Genomic DNA, 14,933 nt, shown 5'->3' with positions numbered 1-14,933 from the left:
AGGGGGCCGGCCCCTGGCATGTGGTCGGGCGTCTCCAGGGCTCTGGACACACGTGCCACCGTGTTTGAAGCCTGTGACGTAGGTAAGGTGGCTGCTGACTTCCTCCCGGGGGTCTCCTCAGACACGCCCCTGACTGGCGACCCCCCCAACCCCATGCTTCAGAACCCTGTATCCGGAAGGGTCTCCCCTTTAGAACCAGCAACTGGAGTGCTCCCAGGTCTCGAGGAGAGGATGCTGACAAGCAGGCTTTCCCGGGAACGCCTGCATCACACGCTGGGGAACAGAACCCGCTTGTTGTCCAAGTGTTGCGTGCATGCAGGATGGATGAGCAGGTGACCAGGACGACCAGCCCCCAGGACGGAAGGCTCCCACGTGTTGCGTGCATGCAGGGTGGACGAGCAGGTGACCAGGATCACCAGCCCCCAGGACAGAAGGCTCCCACGTGTCATGTGCATGCAGGTGGACAAGCAGATGACCAGGATGACCAGCCCCCTGGAAGGAACGCCCCCTCGTGTCACGTGCATGCAGGGTGGATGAGCAGGTGACCAGGACGACCAGCCCCCCTGGATGGAATGCCCCCATGTGTTGAGTGCATGCAGGGTGGACAAGCAGGTGACCAGGATGACCAGCCCCCCAGGACGGAACGCCCCCATGTGTCACGTGCATGCAGGGTGGACGAGCAGGTGACCAGGATGACCAGCCCCCCAGGACGGAATGCCTCCAAGTGTCATGTGCATGCAGGGTGGACGAGCAGGTGACCAGGATGACCAGCCCCCCTGGATGGAACGCCACCACATGTCATGTGCATGTAGGGTGGACGAGCAGGTGACCAGGATGACCAGCCCCCCAGGACGGAACGCCCCCACGTGTCATGTGCATGTAGGGTGGACGAGCAGGTGACCAGGATGACCAGCCCCCCTGGATGGAACGCCCCCACGTGTCGCGTGCATGCAGGGTGGACGAGCAGGTGACCAGGATGACCAGCCCTCAGGACGAAAGGCTCCCACGTGTTGCGTGCATGCAGGGTGGACGAGCAGGTGACCAGGACGAACAGCCCCCAGGACGGAAGGCTCCCACGTATCATGTGCATGCAGGGTGGACGAGCAGGTGACCAGGACGACCAGCCCCCCAGGATGGAATGCCCCCACGTGTCACGTGCATGCAGGGTGGACGAGCAGGTGACCAGGATGACCAGCCCCCCAGGACGGAACGCCCCCATGTGTCATGTGCATGCAGGGTGGACGAGCAGGTGACCAGGACAACCAGCCCCCAGGATGGAATGCCCCCATGTGTTGAGTGCATGCAGGGTGGATGAGCAGGTGACCAGGACGACCAGCCAGCCCCCAGGATGGAATGCCCCCATGTGTTGAGTGCATGCAGGGTGGACGAGCAGGTGACCAGGACGACCAGCCCCCCAGGACGGAATGCCCCCATGTGTCATGTGCATGCAGGGTGGACGAGCAGGTGACCAGGACGACCAGCCCCCCAGGATGGAATGCCCCCATGTGTTGAGTGCATGCAGGGTGGACGAGCAGGTGACCAGGATGACCAGCCCCCCAGGACGGAACGCCCCCACGTGTCGCGTGCATGCAGGGTGGACGAGCAGGTGACCAGGATGACCAGCCCCCCAGGACGGAACGCCCCCATGTGTCATGTGCATGCAGGGTGGACGAGCAGGTGACCAGGATGACCAGCCCCCCAGGATGGAATGCCCTCACGTGTCACATGCATGCAGGGTGGACAAGCAGGTGACCAGGTCGACCAGCCCCCAGGATGGAAGGCTCCCACGTGTCATGTGCATGCAGGGTGGACAAACAGGTGACCAGGATGACCAGCCCCCCAGGATGAAAGGCTCCCACGTGTCGCGTGCATGCAGGGTGGACAAGCAGGTGACCAGGATGACCAGCCCCCCAGGATGGTATGCCCCCACGTGTCTCGTGCATGCAGGGTAGACGAGCAGGTGACCAGGATGACCAGCCCCCTGGAAGGAATGCCCCCACGTGTTGAGTGCATGCAGGGTGGATGAGCAGGTGACCAGGATGACCAGCCCCCAGGATGGAATGCCCCCACGTGTTGAGTGCATGCAGGGTGGACGAGCAGGTGACCAGGACGACCAGCCCCCCAGGATGGAATGCCCCCATGTGTTGAGTGCATGCAGGGTGGACGAGCAGGTGACCAGGATGACCAGCCCCCAGGATGGAATGCCCCCATGTGTTGAGTGCATGCAGGGTGGACGAGCAGGTGACCAGGATGACCAGCCCCCAGGATGGAATGCCCCCAGGTGTTGAGTGCATGCAGGGTGGACGAGCAGGTGACCAGGACGACCAGCCCCCAGGATGGAATGCCCCCATGTGTTGAGTGCATGCAGGGTGGATGAGCAGGTGACCAGGACGACCAGCCCCTGGAAGGAACACCCCCACGTGGCCCAGGGGTCGGTCGCCGGCATGGTGCTTTTCATAAACATGAGGCAAGGACCCCACAGGCCGTCACAAAGGGGGTGTTCACTGAAGAACACTGCTGCCCCCCCCCTGGAGGTAGGTGTCACGCTTGCTTCATCGAAAGCTTAGAGAACGGTGGTGTTAGCAAGAGCATGCACCTTACGGGTCAGATTTGGGGAGACACGCTTCTTTCTAACCACCTCCTGCACCATGGATGACGAGGTAACTTAGGTTTTCACACCCCAAACTGTAGACCCTAATGCTCCTGATATTCCAGGTGACAGCAATATGGGACGATGCGTGGTGGCATTCACCACAGGGCTGGCATCTGCTGACGCTCTGCCTGGTGCTTCCCCTGTGTGAGCTCACGGCCCTGTGACCCGGGTCCTCTCGCTGTGCTTCTGTCACAGGTGAGGGACGAGGTGACAGGACTCGCCCAAAGTCACCGCGCCGGTATGGGCCCGAGCCAGGGTGGCAACCCACGTAGTCTCAGTCCTTCTGCTTATTTATTTGTTCCTTCAATGACAGTTGACAGTCCACAGTACTTTGTATTAGTTTCAGGCATGCAGCGCCATGACTGGACAATCAGATACTTTTACAAAGAGCCCCCCCCCACCCCCCCCGCCTGCTGATATTGCCAGGGCCCACCTGCCGCTGTTCCCAGTCATTGTCATGTTATTGAGTCTGTTCCATACGCTGTACTGTACACCCCCGGGACTGCTGTGTAACTGCCGATCTGTCCTGATCCGTCCCCTCACCTGCGTCACCCAGTCTTCCAGCTCCCTCCCCCCGGCCACCACCGGCCTGTCCTCTGTGTCCAGGAGGCTGTGTCTGTTTGTCTGTTTGTCTGGCCGTGTGTCCTGTTCTTTAGACCCCACAGGTAAGTGAAACCACATGGTACTTGTCTTAACGACGTCCCACGTATTTTAATGAGCAGAATATCCTCTAGGCCCGTCCATGCTGCCGCAAAATATAAGATTTCCTTCTTTTTGTACGGCCGCCTAGCACTCCACTGTATAAACGAACCACACTTTATTATCCACTCGTCCACTGACGGGCACTCGGCTGTTTCCAGATCTTGGCTGTTGCAGACAGCACTGCAATGAGCAAGGGGTCCATATCGTCTTTCAAGTTCGTGTTTTGGGTTTCTTCGAATACATTCCCAGAAGTGGAATCGCTCCGTCGTGTATCAGCTCCATCTTTTACATGTTTGAGGAGACGCCACACTGCTGTCCACAGTGGCTGCACCAGTCTGCATTCCCACCAGCAGTGCAGGAGGGTCCCCTTTTCTCCACACCCTCGCCAGCACTTATTGGCTGATGTTCTGATGAGAGCCATTCAGACAGGTGTGAGGTGATACCTCATGGTGGCTCATTTGCATCTCTCGGATGATGGGTGACCTTGAGCTTAGTCCCTCGTCTCTCCTCTAAGGGGCCACCCCACCGTCCAGAAAGACTGACCACCAATGACGGATGGTGCACGCGGTTTCCTCTCTGTTCCAGGGCAACGACACATCACTTATTCCCCCAGGACAGGGGGAGACACAGGGTCAGAGCAGGGGGAAACCCAGAGTGGACAGAGGTCTGGGGCTCCCCGTCCTGGACTGGCCCCTGCTGTGTGTGCCCTCCTGCTGTGTCTCCGTCTCTCTGGGCCTGAAGACCATTGAGGGGAGAAGGGAGGACACTCTGCCTACTGAGGGGCTGCAAGAACCACTGAGCCTGTGTGTGTGTGTGTAAATGTGTGTGTAAGTGTGTGTAAGTGTGTGTGTGTAAGTGTGTGTAAGTGCGTGTGTAAATGTGTAAGCGTGTGTGTAAGTGCGTGTGTAAGTGTGTGTAAATGTGTGTATGTAAATGTGTGTGTAAGTGTGTGTGTAACTGTGTGTATGTAAATGTGTGTAAATGTGTGTGTATGTAAGTGTGTGTGTAAGTGTGTGTGTATAAGTGTGTGTGTGTGTGTGTGTAAATGTGTGTGTATGTAAGTGTGTGTGTCTAAGTGTGTGTGTAAGTATGTGTGTGTGTGTAAGAACCTTCCTAAAACTGTGAAGCACAGGCTTGATTTAAAGTGGCATTATTGATGACCATGATCAATCACGTCAAAGACATTAAATCTAATTCAAGAAGAGAAGTGTGGTTTTTTTGGTTTTTTTTTGTTTTTCCTCCCCGAAATCTCTTTTATTTACAACCCTGGCTTTCTCCTCCGGACTCGACTATTTACTGACCGAGACTTACAGTTGCTCGTGAAATAGAATAATCATGGCTGCCCGATTTCCCGGGGTTCCTGTGAGGATCACGGAGCCGATGTCTGGGAGAGCGGCTGATGAAGGATCAGGCACCCTGGAAACAGGAGGCACTGATCGTCACGACGAACCCTTCCTTAGCCGAGACACTTCCTGGCTGGGACTTCAGCTCACGGTTGTGCAGGAGGGTGGAGCCACATGGGATTTAAGGGAACGACCCCACTACCCCAATAACTCACTCTGCTGAGGAGGGCTTGCGTGGTGCGGACGGCTGTGGCCGGAGGTCTCGGAGCACGGCAACCCCTCAACAGCACGCTGTGACCGCATGGTTCACGGGGTGCTCTCTCTACTTACCTACTCTGACCAGATTGGTGATTTTAAAGTCAGACTGAAGCCGGGAGAGACACTGGACTGAGGGGTCTCGGACACGGAGCCCACGACAGCTTCCTCTCCCCTCGGGAGTCGCCCTGACCAAGTCTCACTGAGATCCCCAATAACGTCCCAGCCCGAGAGCAGGACCCAGCTGGGTGTGTCCCCACCGTGGTCTCCTCTGTTCCCGGCGAGAACGCACGGGGGCCACTGGGGACAATGACACATGAACGCCAAAGAAGCTGCCCAGAGGGGCCGGGGCACGCAGGGTCTCCACCCCGCTGACCCGGGAGCAGGACTGTGGAACTGGAGACTTCAGGATTGCGCCCTCTCAACTGTCCAGTCCTAACTTGGCGCACACAGGTGATCCCGGTGGCTCTCACGCCGAGGGCTGTTCTCACTCTGACACCAACATCTTTTGTGAGGATGCGTTTCTACAGACCGAGGTCTCTACACAGGGTCCTTAGCGTCTGGCTCCACCTGCCTCAGCATGGCTGACCCCCCACCCAGCCTCGGTCTGCTTGGCAGGGCATGTTCTGATTGGGTGGTGCCCATGCCATTTTGAAGGACACATTTTAAAATCATTTCTTATGCCTGAGACATTGGTTTTAGTAGGAAACCAAATTACTCTGCTTAAATTACAAAGATTCTTACTTAATAATTTCTTTTTCTTTTTGTATTTTTCCGAAGTGAGAAGCAGGGAGGCAGACAGACAGACTCCTGCATGCGCCCGACCGGGATGCACCTGGCACGCCCAACAGGGGGCGATGCTCTGCCCATCTGGGGCATTGCTCTGTTGTGACCAGAGCCACTCTAGCACCTGAGGCAGAGGCCATGGAGCCGTCCTCAGTGCCCGGGCCAACTTTGCTCCAATGGAGCTTTGGCTGTGGGAGGGGAAGAGAGAGACAGAGAGGAAGGAGAGGGGGAGGGTGGAGAAGCAGATGGGCACTTCTCCTGTGTGCCCTGGCGGGGAATTGAACCTGGGACTTCCATACGCCAGGCCGACGCTTTACCACTGAGCCAACTGGCCAGGGCTCAAAGGTTCTTTTCATTTTATTTTTTCATTGTATACTTTGCTGCCACTAGCATCACTGTTGCCTTTCAGTCCACACAACCATGGAAGGTCCTCGGGTCTCTCTGAGGTGGTAGGCACTGAGCGAGGTGCTTTTCCAGACCCGGAGGGAGTAACCATCCTCAGTGCCCTCGTGCCATCGTGACCGTCTCTCCCCTCGGTCAAGGCTGTCAGGCTGGACGATGTCCGAGAGGTCCAGAACGGCTGCCACGGCAACGGCACCCAGCCCTCCTCAAGCGGGGTTCCACGAGAGAACCGCTAGTGACCCGAACATCCCTGATGCAACAAACTGATTCTCTCCTGTGCACTGAACACGGGATACCGGTCACATATGATGCCCGGGACCCCTGAGAACACCGTCCATGACATCACCGTGGGTGTCCTGGGATGTGACAGAGGGACACCCTTGCACGAAAGGCAGTGAGAAGGTGACCGGGCCAGTCCCATGCTTGAGCGGAGAACGGGCCCTCCGTCAGCCCACCGTGTGGACAGCTCTGGCAGCCTCAGTCCATCCACTCTCAGCCGAGGGGTGTGGGTAAGAGGAGGTGGACAGGACGGACCCCGACGGCAGCCTGGTGGGTGGGGATGGCTTTTCACACCACAGCCCTGTTTTTTCCATTCCACGGCCCTGGGGCGGACCCTCCATGAGCAGGGCAGGCAGAGGGCGTTTTTGGGGGTGTCACGGGGCTGTGTCGAGGCAGAAAAACGTGTTTTGGGGGAGCGACCCTGATAGACCCGAATTGTGTGCACACTGAACCTCTTCTGGGCGTGAGCGCCAGGATCTCTTACGTACTGTAATGAAACGTAGGGCCTTTCGTTCTGTTAAATTCCACCACGTGAAGGCCAGTCACCAGGAGATAGAACACATCATCCGGTCAGACTTGCGGATTCCAGAAAGACGGCCCTGACATCACAGGACGTACCCACCCCCCAATCGTCCTCACGCCAGTGTCTTGGTGAGGTTCCATGGTGGCCGACGGCAAAGGTCGGGGCACGGAGCGCGGGTCCGCAGTCTGAAGCTGAGTTGTGCCGCCCCCGAGAGGCTGCGCGGCCCCTGGCCGGCCCCAGGACCCCTTGAGCCTCGGCCTGCTCCTGCACACACGGTCAGGAACCGCTGACCTGCAGGACAGTGGAGGAGGAAGTTGAGGGGAACACCCGCCAGACAGGGTTGCTCCATAGGGGACGCTGCACGTATCAGGCCAAACGGAGCCGGGAGGAACCAAGGGTTTTCCGTGAGTCAGGCGCGTGAACAAGACTGTCGGAGAAATCCCGCGGCCTCTCTTTCCCACCGAGACAGGCTGCGCTGAGCCAGCGGCCCACGGTTTCCCCGGGGACGGCCCGGCGTGAATACTTACCCCCCCGACGCGCTCAAAGTGGTCCCCATCTCGGTCAAAGTCGATCAGGCGCCCGTTGAACGACCAGGTGAACGCGATGTCCAGCGAGTGGTCGTGCGTCACCTGGCAGGTGAGAACGATGCTCTCCCCGACGGTGACGTCCATGCTGGAGGGAGGCACCATCACCCGGGTCGGGTCTGCACAGCGGAGACAAGAGAAACAACAAGGTCTGGGGGCTGGTGCTCGGGAGAGAACCCCGGAGAATCCCGGAGGGGGAAGCCCGCAGGGGTGTTCAGCTTTATTTTTCTCTTAAGCGCTGACCGGCCAACCTCAGTCAGCTGGCAGGCTCAGATTGGGGTGGGGGTGGGGAGCAGGGGGGTCATTCTTCATCTGAGAGATGAAAACGCTCATTATGTGAAGAGGCTTCCCCGGGGGCGGGGGGGGGCGCAGAGCCGGGCGGGGGGCACCCAGAGGTGAGGTCTGCTCTGAAGTCACCTCTTTCGGAAGGGCTCCTCCCTCCCCTCCGCCTGGAGGAAGCGGCATTTCCTCAGCTGAGTGCAAAATGGGAAAATCTTGGCTAAGGTAAAGTTGGTTGGACTACCCCCCCATCCCCTTTAATCAAAGTGATACATTGTGTCACTTTGTATGGGAAATCTAGGAAATTCAGGAAAGTTAATAGAAAGAGACAACCCTCCCCCAAACAAAGAAACAAACAGACACACAAACAAACCCTATTTGCTCTCTCGCTCTCCGGCTTAAACCTCTCTTTTTATTGTGGTATCACTTCCTTGCCCCTTTGGTTCAGAGTTTTTTCACTTGTGTTTTGTCCTATTGTAAACATGTTCCACACATACCGCTTTTTTGTGTCTTTTTTTCCTACTTAATCTATGATTACCTAGATTTGTATCTTTACCTCCATCAGAATAAATAGATAAATTTGCTGAACGGGGCTCTATGTTGATAAAGAGGTCCGAAACCTCATTTTGAAACCAGTAGACATTTCAGAAAAGCTTATCCTCGATATACGATGATGATGAAGAATGCCGCCGTGCATACCGCTGACGCCACAACACCTGTGTGGCGGCTCTTTAAAATAAGGACGGCTGCTGGTTTGTTTCCAAATCCCTCCTTCTGTTGCAGTTTCCACCGGGAAGGAACAGCAGGGCCCTGCTGAGCGGAGACAGTTCATAAACTCCCCACGCTGCCTGCACACCCGGGGAGCTGGGGGGGGGGGCTCACACGGGTCCCCCCGTCACCTTCATAGACAGCGCCAGAGAACGAGAACGCCACGTGAAGAGCGAGCCTGAGACCCCAGACAGCTCAGACCTGAGCCTACAGAATGGGATTCTGAGTCAGGCCATACCCCAGACCAGGCGTCCCCTAACTAGTTCCCCGCATGCGGCCCCAAGGCCATTTATCCATCCCCCCCCCCCCGGCGCACTTCCGGAAGGGGCACCTCTTTCATTGGTGGTCAGTGAGAGGAGCACTGTATGTGGCGGCCCTCCAATGGTCTGAGGGACAGTGAACTGGCCCCCTGTGTAAAAAGTTTGGGGACCCCTGCCCCAGACTTTCATCTGCGTTCAACCAAATCAAAACGAAACCAGCCTAGCCGATCGCAACAGAGACGACAAATCAAGAGCAAGCAGAACAATAAAAGAACCAGGATGAGTTCCCCTTCTGCACACACACACAGGACGGCCTTCCAGGCTGGGGGGCGAAACCCCCCATGCAGCGTGCTCCCCTCAGATTCAAGTCACAGACGGGGATTCCACGACACTGTCTCACGGGAGACAACTTGACGGGTCTTCCTCCCAACAGCCCGTGCTACAATCTCCTCTGTAAAGAGAGGATTTAAAACAGCATTGGAAAACCCAATTATATCGAAAGCAAACGCAGCCAGGTGTTTGGAAAGGGTGCCCCAGGGCTGTGAATAGATGCTGAGGGTGGAGCCTCCAGGTGCTGCTCCCAGAAAATGGGCAGACGTCCTGGTCAGCGGCTGGTGAGCTTGACCGAGTGACGTCCATGGGATGAGAGATGAGAACTACGGGGTCACAGGAGGGACAATCCTTTATTTCACATAATCAAAATCGGCTCCACTGATTAACCGACCGCCAGAATGGACAGGAAGAGAGACTTTTCTTCTTTCTTTTCTTTTCTTTTCTTTTTTAATGAGGGAAGGACCCGAAAGCAAATCAGTTTAGAATAAATAATTCTAAGTAAGGGTCTAGGAACAACTCCGTTTTTACTGAACCTGCCATTGACCATTTTTTAACTTAAATTTTTCCTCATCTATGAATGAATAATCCCCGGCTAAGATCATATGCGTCCATGGGTTTTATTTGGAGAGATGTCTCCTACTTCTGCTGTTCTCTGAGTTGCTATTTTGATTTTTGTTTTAAGATACCTTCACTCAGCCCTGGCTCAGTGGTAGAGCGTCGGCCTGGCATGCAGGAGTCCCGGGTTCGAATCCCACCAAGGGCACACAGGAGAAGCTCCCATCTGCTTCTCCACCCCTCCCCCTCTCCTTCCTCTCTGTCTCTCTCTTCCCTTCCCGCAGCCAAGGCTCCATTGGAGCAAAGCTGGCCCGGGCGCTGAGGATGGCTCCATGGCCTCTGCCTCAGGTGCTAGAATGGCTCTGGTTGCAACAGAGTGACGCCCCAGATGGGCAGAGCATCGCCCCCTGGTGGGCGTGCTGGGTGGATCCCAGTGAGGCACATGCGGGAGTCTGTCTCTTTGTCACCCCGCTTCTCACTTCAGAAAAATACCAAAAAGAAGAAAGAAAAAAAGATACTTTCAGTCATTGGTTGACTGATGTTCCAAGCACGCACTGTGAGTTGCCCGGACGACAGAATCCTGGTGCCAGGAGACGTGTTAATGAGAACAAGGAAACAACGTCTGTAGTCACCGAGCTCGTCACCTTCCAGGCACTGCGCTACGTGCTTTACACAGGTTATCTCCTTGACTCTCAACAAGCAGGTGCTGTTCCCCCTACTTCACAGAAGGGAAGACTGAGGTCTGGGAGTGGTCAGGAAACCATCCGCTGTCCTAAGCGGCCTCATTTCTTGAGCTGAAAACATGGTTTCCATTCACAGATCACCCAGAGGAAACAGTTCAAGGGCATAACCTAGCAGGGTGCACCCTTGAGCACCTGCGGTCAACGGAAGGCGTGTGAGTGCAGAAGAAATGCCAAGGCCAGGAGTGAAGATGGTCTCCGAGGGCTTCACCTCCAGCGCGAGGAACCCATGACCTCGGACCGGTTAAGCAGCAGCGACGATTTTCCGCTCGAGAGGCGGACGCCGGCTCGGAGCTCGCACGCCAGGTTCCTGAGTGCCGAGCCAGCTCGCCAGGCGCAGGTCTCTAAGAGTGCCTTGGCTCCCTAATCGCCCGGCGAGGGCCGGCTGAGCCGCGAGGGTCTGGCTCACACTCCCGTGCCTGGACTCGTCCGCAATCCCGGCTCATGTGTTTAAGTGACACTTGTTTCCTGAAGAACAAAACAGTCCACCCCTTTCTGCACAGGGAGGGATCGGGGACAGACAGACCCTATTATTGGCGAATGTAGCCGCCTGTCCGGCAGGGACCCGAGAGGTTCTCTGAATGAGGGGACGACGCTGGCACAGCCGCTGCCGCTGATGGCTACTACTTCATTCAGGTCGCTCTTGTCCTTGTGGCACGTCCCGAGCCCCGAAGGAGCGAGCATCGAGGAGAAGCGAGGCACGTGCTCTACACACGTGGAGGAGCTCAGCCGGAAGAGGTTCGGAACCCCAGGAGCCCCTTGCACTCTCAAATCACACGCTCGTCCCCAGCTCCCGTGCTCCCGTGTTGTGACCTCGGACGCCGCTGCTCCCCCTGCTCACTCCCTGCACGCTGAATGCAAACGCCGTCCGTGCAGCAGGAAGAGGTTCAGAACCCCGGGAGCCCCCTGCGCTCTCAAACCGCACGCTTGTCCCAGCTCCCGTGCTCCCGTGTTGTGACCTCGGACGCCGCTGCTCCCCTTGCTCACTCCCTGCACGCTGAATGCCAACGCCGTCCGTGAATCGACAGGTGCATCTTCCGCACGAGAGCCTGTCTCTCCTCCTTCGGCTGTTAATTCACCAGGATCAGGAAGATGCCGCCTGCTCGCCTTCTGTTCGGAAGAGTCCCTCCAACCATCGTTCCGTGCACAGAGCCCTCCGAGGCAATCAGAGCTCACGATGTGACCCGAGGTCTGGACTTAGACGGTAATTACATAGCAACAGTGACTAGGACCAGCAACAGCCCAGTTTTCCTGCTTGTTGGCTGGCTCATCCTGTGGAGGATGATAAAGTCAAAGCTCTACAGGCCCTGGCCGGTTGGCTCAGTGGTAGAGCGTCAGCCCAGCACATGAAAGTCCTGGGTTCGATTCTCGGTCAGGACACACAGGAGAAGTGACCATCTGCTTCTTCACCCTCATCCATCTCTCTCTGTCTCTCTTTTCCCCTCCTGCAGTCATAGCTCAATTGGTTTGAGCGAATTGGTCCCAGGCACTGAGGATGGCTCCATGGCCTCAGCCTCAGACACGAAAATAGCTCAATTGCTGAGCAACAGAGCTGCAGCCTAGCTGGGCAGAGCATCACCTGGTAGGGGCTTGCTGGGTGGATCCTGGTCAGGGTGCATGTGGGAGTCTGTCTCTCTGCTTCCCCTCCTCTAACTTAAAAAAAAAAAACCCTAGAAAAATTTACGCTTAAAGATGTGTATACATATGCATATTCACCAAGGGCTCTAACCCTCCTAGAATAAAAAAAGAAATTGTTATATAGAGGACAGGAAATAAACTAAGTGCTTTGATGATCATGACAACCATGAGAGAGAGAGGTAATTATTAAGCACTGTAAATGATTAGGTCCACAGGTCGATGCATACATTGTAACACCTATTATCCGAGTCGTATCACATTCTCACCTCCCCTGTCAGTGGAAACGCTTTCTGACCCAGGGCTTCATTACCCATGAACACACGTGCCCGTAGGTCCACAGGATAAGAATCCCATTTTGGCCTTGGCTTACCTACAGCAGCGGGTCATCCTCTGCCTGTCACTCACAGGGCCCAGAGAGTCACTCGGTGCCTGTCAGGGGGAACCGTGACGTGCGTGTCAGCCACCCCCACGTAGGGAAGGCGTGCCTCCCCTCCTGGCAGTGAACTTCCTGCTGGTGACGGCTGGGATGGCACCTGGGAGTCAGGCTGTGCCTTTTGTCATATATTAATTTTTATAGATAGACAATATATAAAAAAACATGGGATGCATCCAGGACAGGAGCTTGTCACAGTGCTGACGGTTGGCTCACCTCCAATGACACTGGGTGTAGCGTGGCGTGGTGGGACAAGACAAAGAACTATTGGCTTTTTTTGTATATTTTCTGAAGTGAGAAGCAGGGAGTCAGACAGACAGACTCCCGCATGCGTCCGACCGGGATCCACCCGGCATGCCAACCAGGGGGCGATGCTCTGCCCATCTGGGGCGTCGCTCTGTTTTAACCAGAGCCATTCTAGCGCCTGAGGCAGAGGCCATGGAGCCATCCTCAGCGCCCGGGCCAGCTTTGCTCCAATGGAGCCTTGGCTGCGGGAGGGGACGAGAGAGACAGAGAGGAAGGAGAGGGGAGGGGTGGAGAAGCAGATGGGTGCTTCTCCTGTGTGCCCTGGCGAGAATCGAACCCAGGACTTCCACACACCAGGCCGATGCTCTACTGCTGAGCCAACCGGCCAGGGCTAAGAACTATTCTTAATAGCAGTTACAGGCCATGACAAAGACGGCTGGTGAATGACCCCAGTGAACCCGGAGGTGGCCTCTCTAGGAATGGATGCCAGCACTCCTCAGTTGGTCCTGTTTTGATTTTTTTTTTCCAATAAAAATAAAATTGGTGCTGGATAAACTATACTCATCAACTCTGCATAAAACACCCAGCCAAGAAGAATATCCTACACATTAGATGAGAATCAAAATTCACAGTGATTTCCAGCTAGACAACCTCTTTCATTCAGGATAAAATTTAATCATAATCGAGGCAAAGAGCTACCGTTAAGAAATTCAGCCACACAGGGGCAGGGGCAGGCTCCGGCTGGAGTCATGAGCACATCAGTGACCATGGGGTGTGTGCAGCTGCCAAGCAGGCTAACGCCCACCCCCTGGGGGTTAACAGCAGGTGGCACCCCCCCCCCCCGTTAGAGAGGCAAGAGCCCCATCCCGTCCACGAGGAAGAGAACTGAGAGGAGGTGGACGTGGTCTTCGAGCAGGTGAGGGTCCACAGGCAGACGGTGACGCGGGCTGCTCCGCGCTGCCCCCAGGCAGGGAGAGCAGGACGGCACAGGGGCACCTGCTGGCCCTGCAGAAGGGAGGGCTTTCTATCTAGGACGCGGTCTTTCCCCCGGGAAACGGGCTGGCTTGGGAGGACACGGGCCGCAGTCTCGGCAGGCGTTGGGGCAGAGCCGGGCACCCTCAGAGAGCGGTGCCCGGTTACAGTGAGAGCCAGCCCGGCTGGTGGGAGGAAGCCCGTGAGCTCCGAAGACCATGTGACCCCTCCGCTCCCCGCGGCTCTCCTGACCGCCCCTCCTTCCCACCTGGTCCTTTCCTGTGGAGCTCCTCAGCCTTAACGGCCTGTTCCGTTTCTCCCACGGTAAGCTAGGCTGGGGAGTGTCGTTCACGCATAACCAGCGCCTCCTCCGTCACCAGGTGCCTGGGGCCAGGGACACTGTTTTTAAGTCCCCGGTGTCCAGCTCTGGTCCTACTCACTGGAGTGGATAAAGGGGAGTGGCTGACCTGAGAGCAGGTGACAGATGCCAACACGCCCCTGACCTCGGAGCCTCCTGCCGAGCAGCAGGTGACAGATGCCAACACGCCCCTGACCTCGGAGCCTCCTGCCGAGCAGGAAGTTGTGCTGTGTCTCCCACGCTTGGCCCTGACTCGTGTGACGATGGGACATAACCGGCCACGGACACTCACTCACGGGGTCACCTCAAGTCCTGCCTCTGGGATCATTCCTGACTTCTGTGGCCACGTTTAGGATGTACTGTTTCCTTCCTTGCTTTGAAAAAGTAATCTATTTAAGAAATAATTTATTTGGAAGTGATTTCAAACTTGTAGCAACTTTGCCAGAAAGGCACAAAAAGCTGGTCAATTGTTGCTTTACCGCATTTTCTCATTTCCTTCCCTCCCATGAGATGGAGACCTGCAACAATGTAACGTTATCGGTGACATGTCATCCTTAGCCATTGTCATGAGTCTGTTCCTGAACCTTCTGAGAGCAGGACGGACACGATGGCTCACCGCCCTTAATCACCTTTGATCTGAGAAACCAAGGGGCGGGTACCCGTGTGCGCGCTGGTCGTGGACGCTCAGCACGCGCTCACGCACACGCATGTACAAGACGCACATAGCTACACATCTTGGATGACGTCGATACTGGATAAATAAGCACACGGAAGAAAACATATTTGCTTAATCAACTTCCTTTTTTTCTCAGTATAACCCACTC

General features: G+C 56.2%; 1 protein-coding gene across 6 annotated transcripts in view; it reads right to left on the bottom strand.

Annotated features, from left to right (window-relative positions):
* CNTN4 (contactin 4) overlaps positions 1–14,933 on the bottom strand; it is a 765,413-nt gene that overhangs the window by 28,347 nt on the left and 722,133 nt on the right. For all 6 annotated transcript variants that reach the window (XM_066245034.1, XM_066245033.1, XM_066245036.1 and 3 more), the window contains one exon: positions 7,471–7,646. In XM_066245034.1, the coding sequence (XP_066101131.1) occupies positions 7,471–7,646 (176 nt within the window). The remainder of the gene's footprint in view (positions 1–7,470; positions 7,647–14,933) is intronic.

Source organism: Saccopteryx bilineata, chromosome 10 (assembly GCF_036850765.1).
Source record: "Saccopteryx bilineata isolate mSacBil1 chromosome 10, mSacBil1_pri_phased_curated, whole genome shotgun sequence".
NCBI classification, from domain to species: Eukaryota; Metazoa; Chordata; class Mammalia; order Chiroptera; family Emballonuridae; genus Saccopteryx; species Saccopteryx bilineata.
The sequence above is the reverse complement of the archived record's forward strand: the minus strand, read 5'-3'. Positions and strand labels throughout refer to the sequence as shown.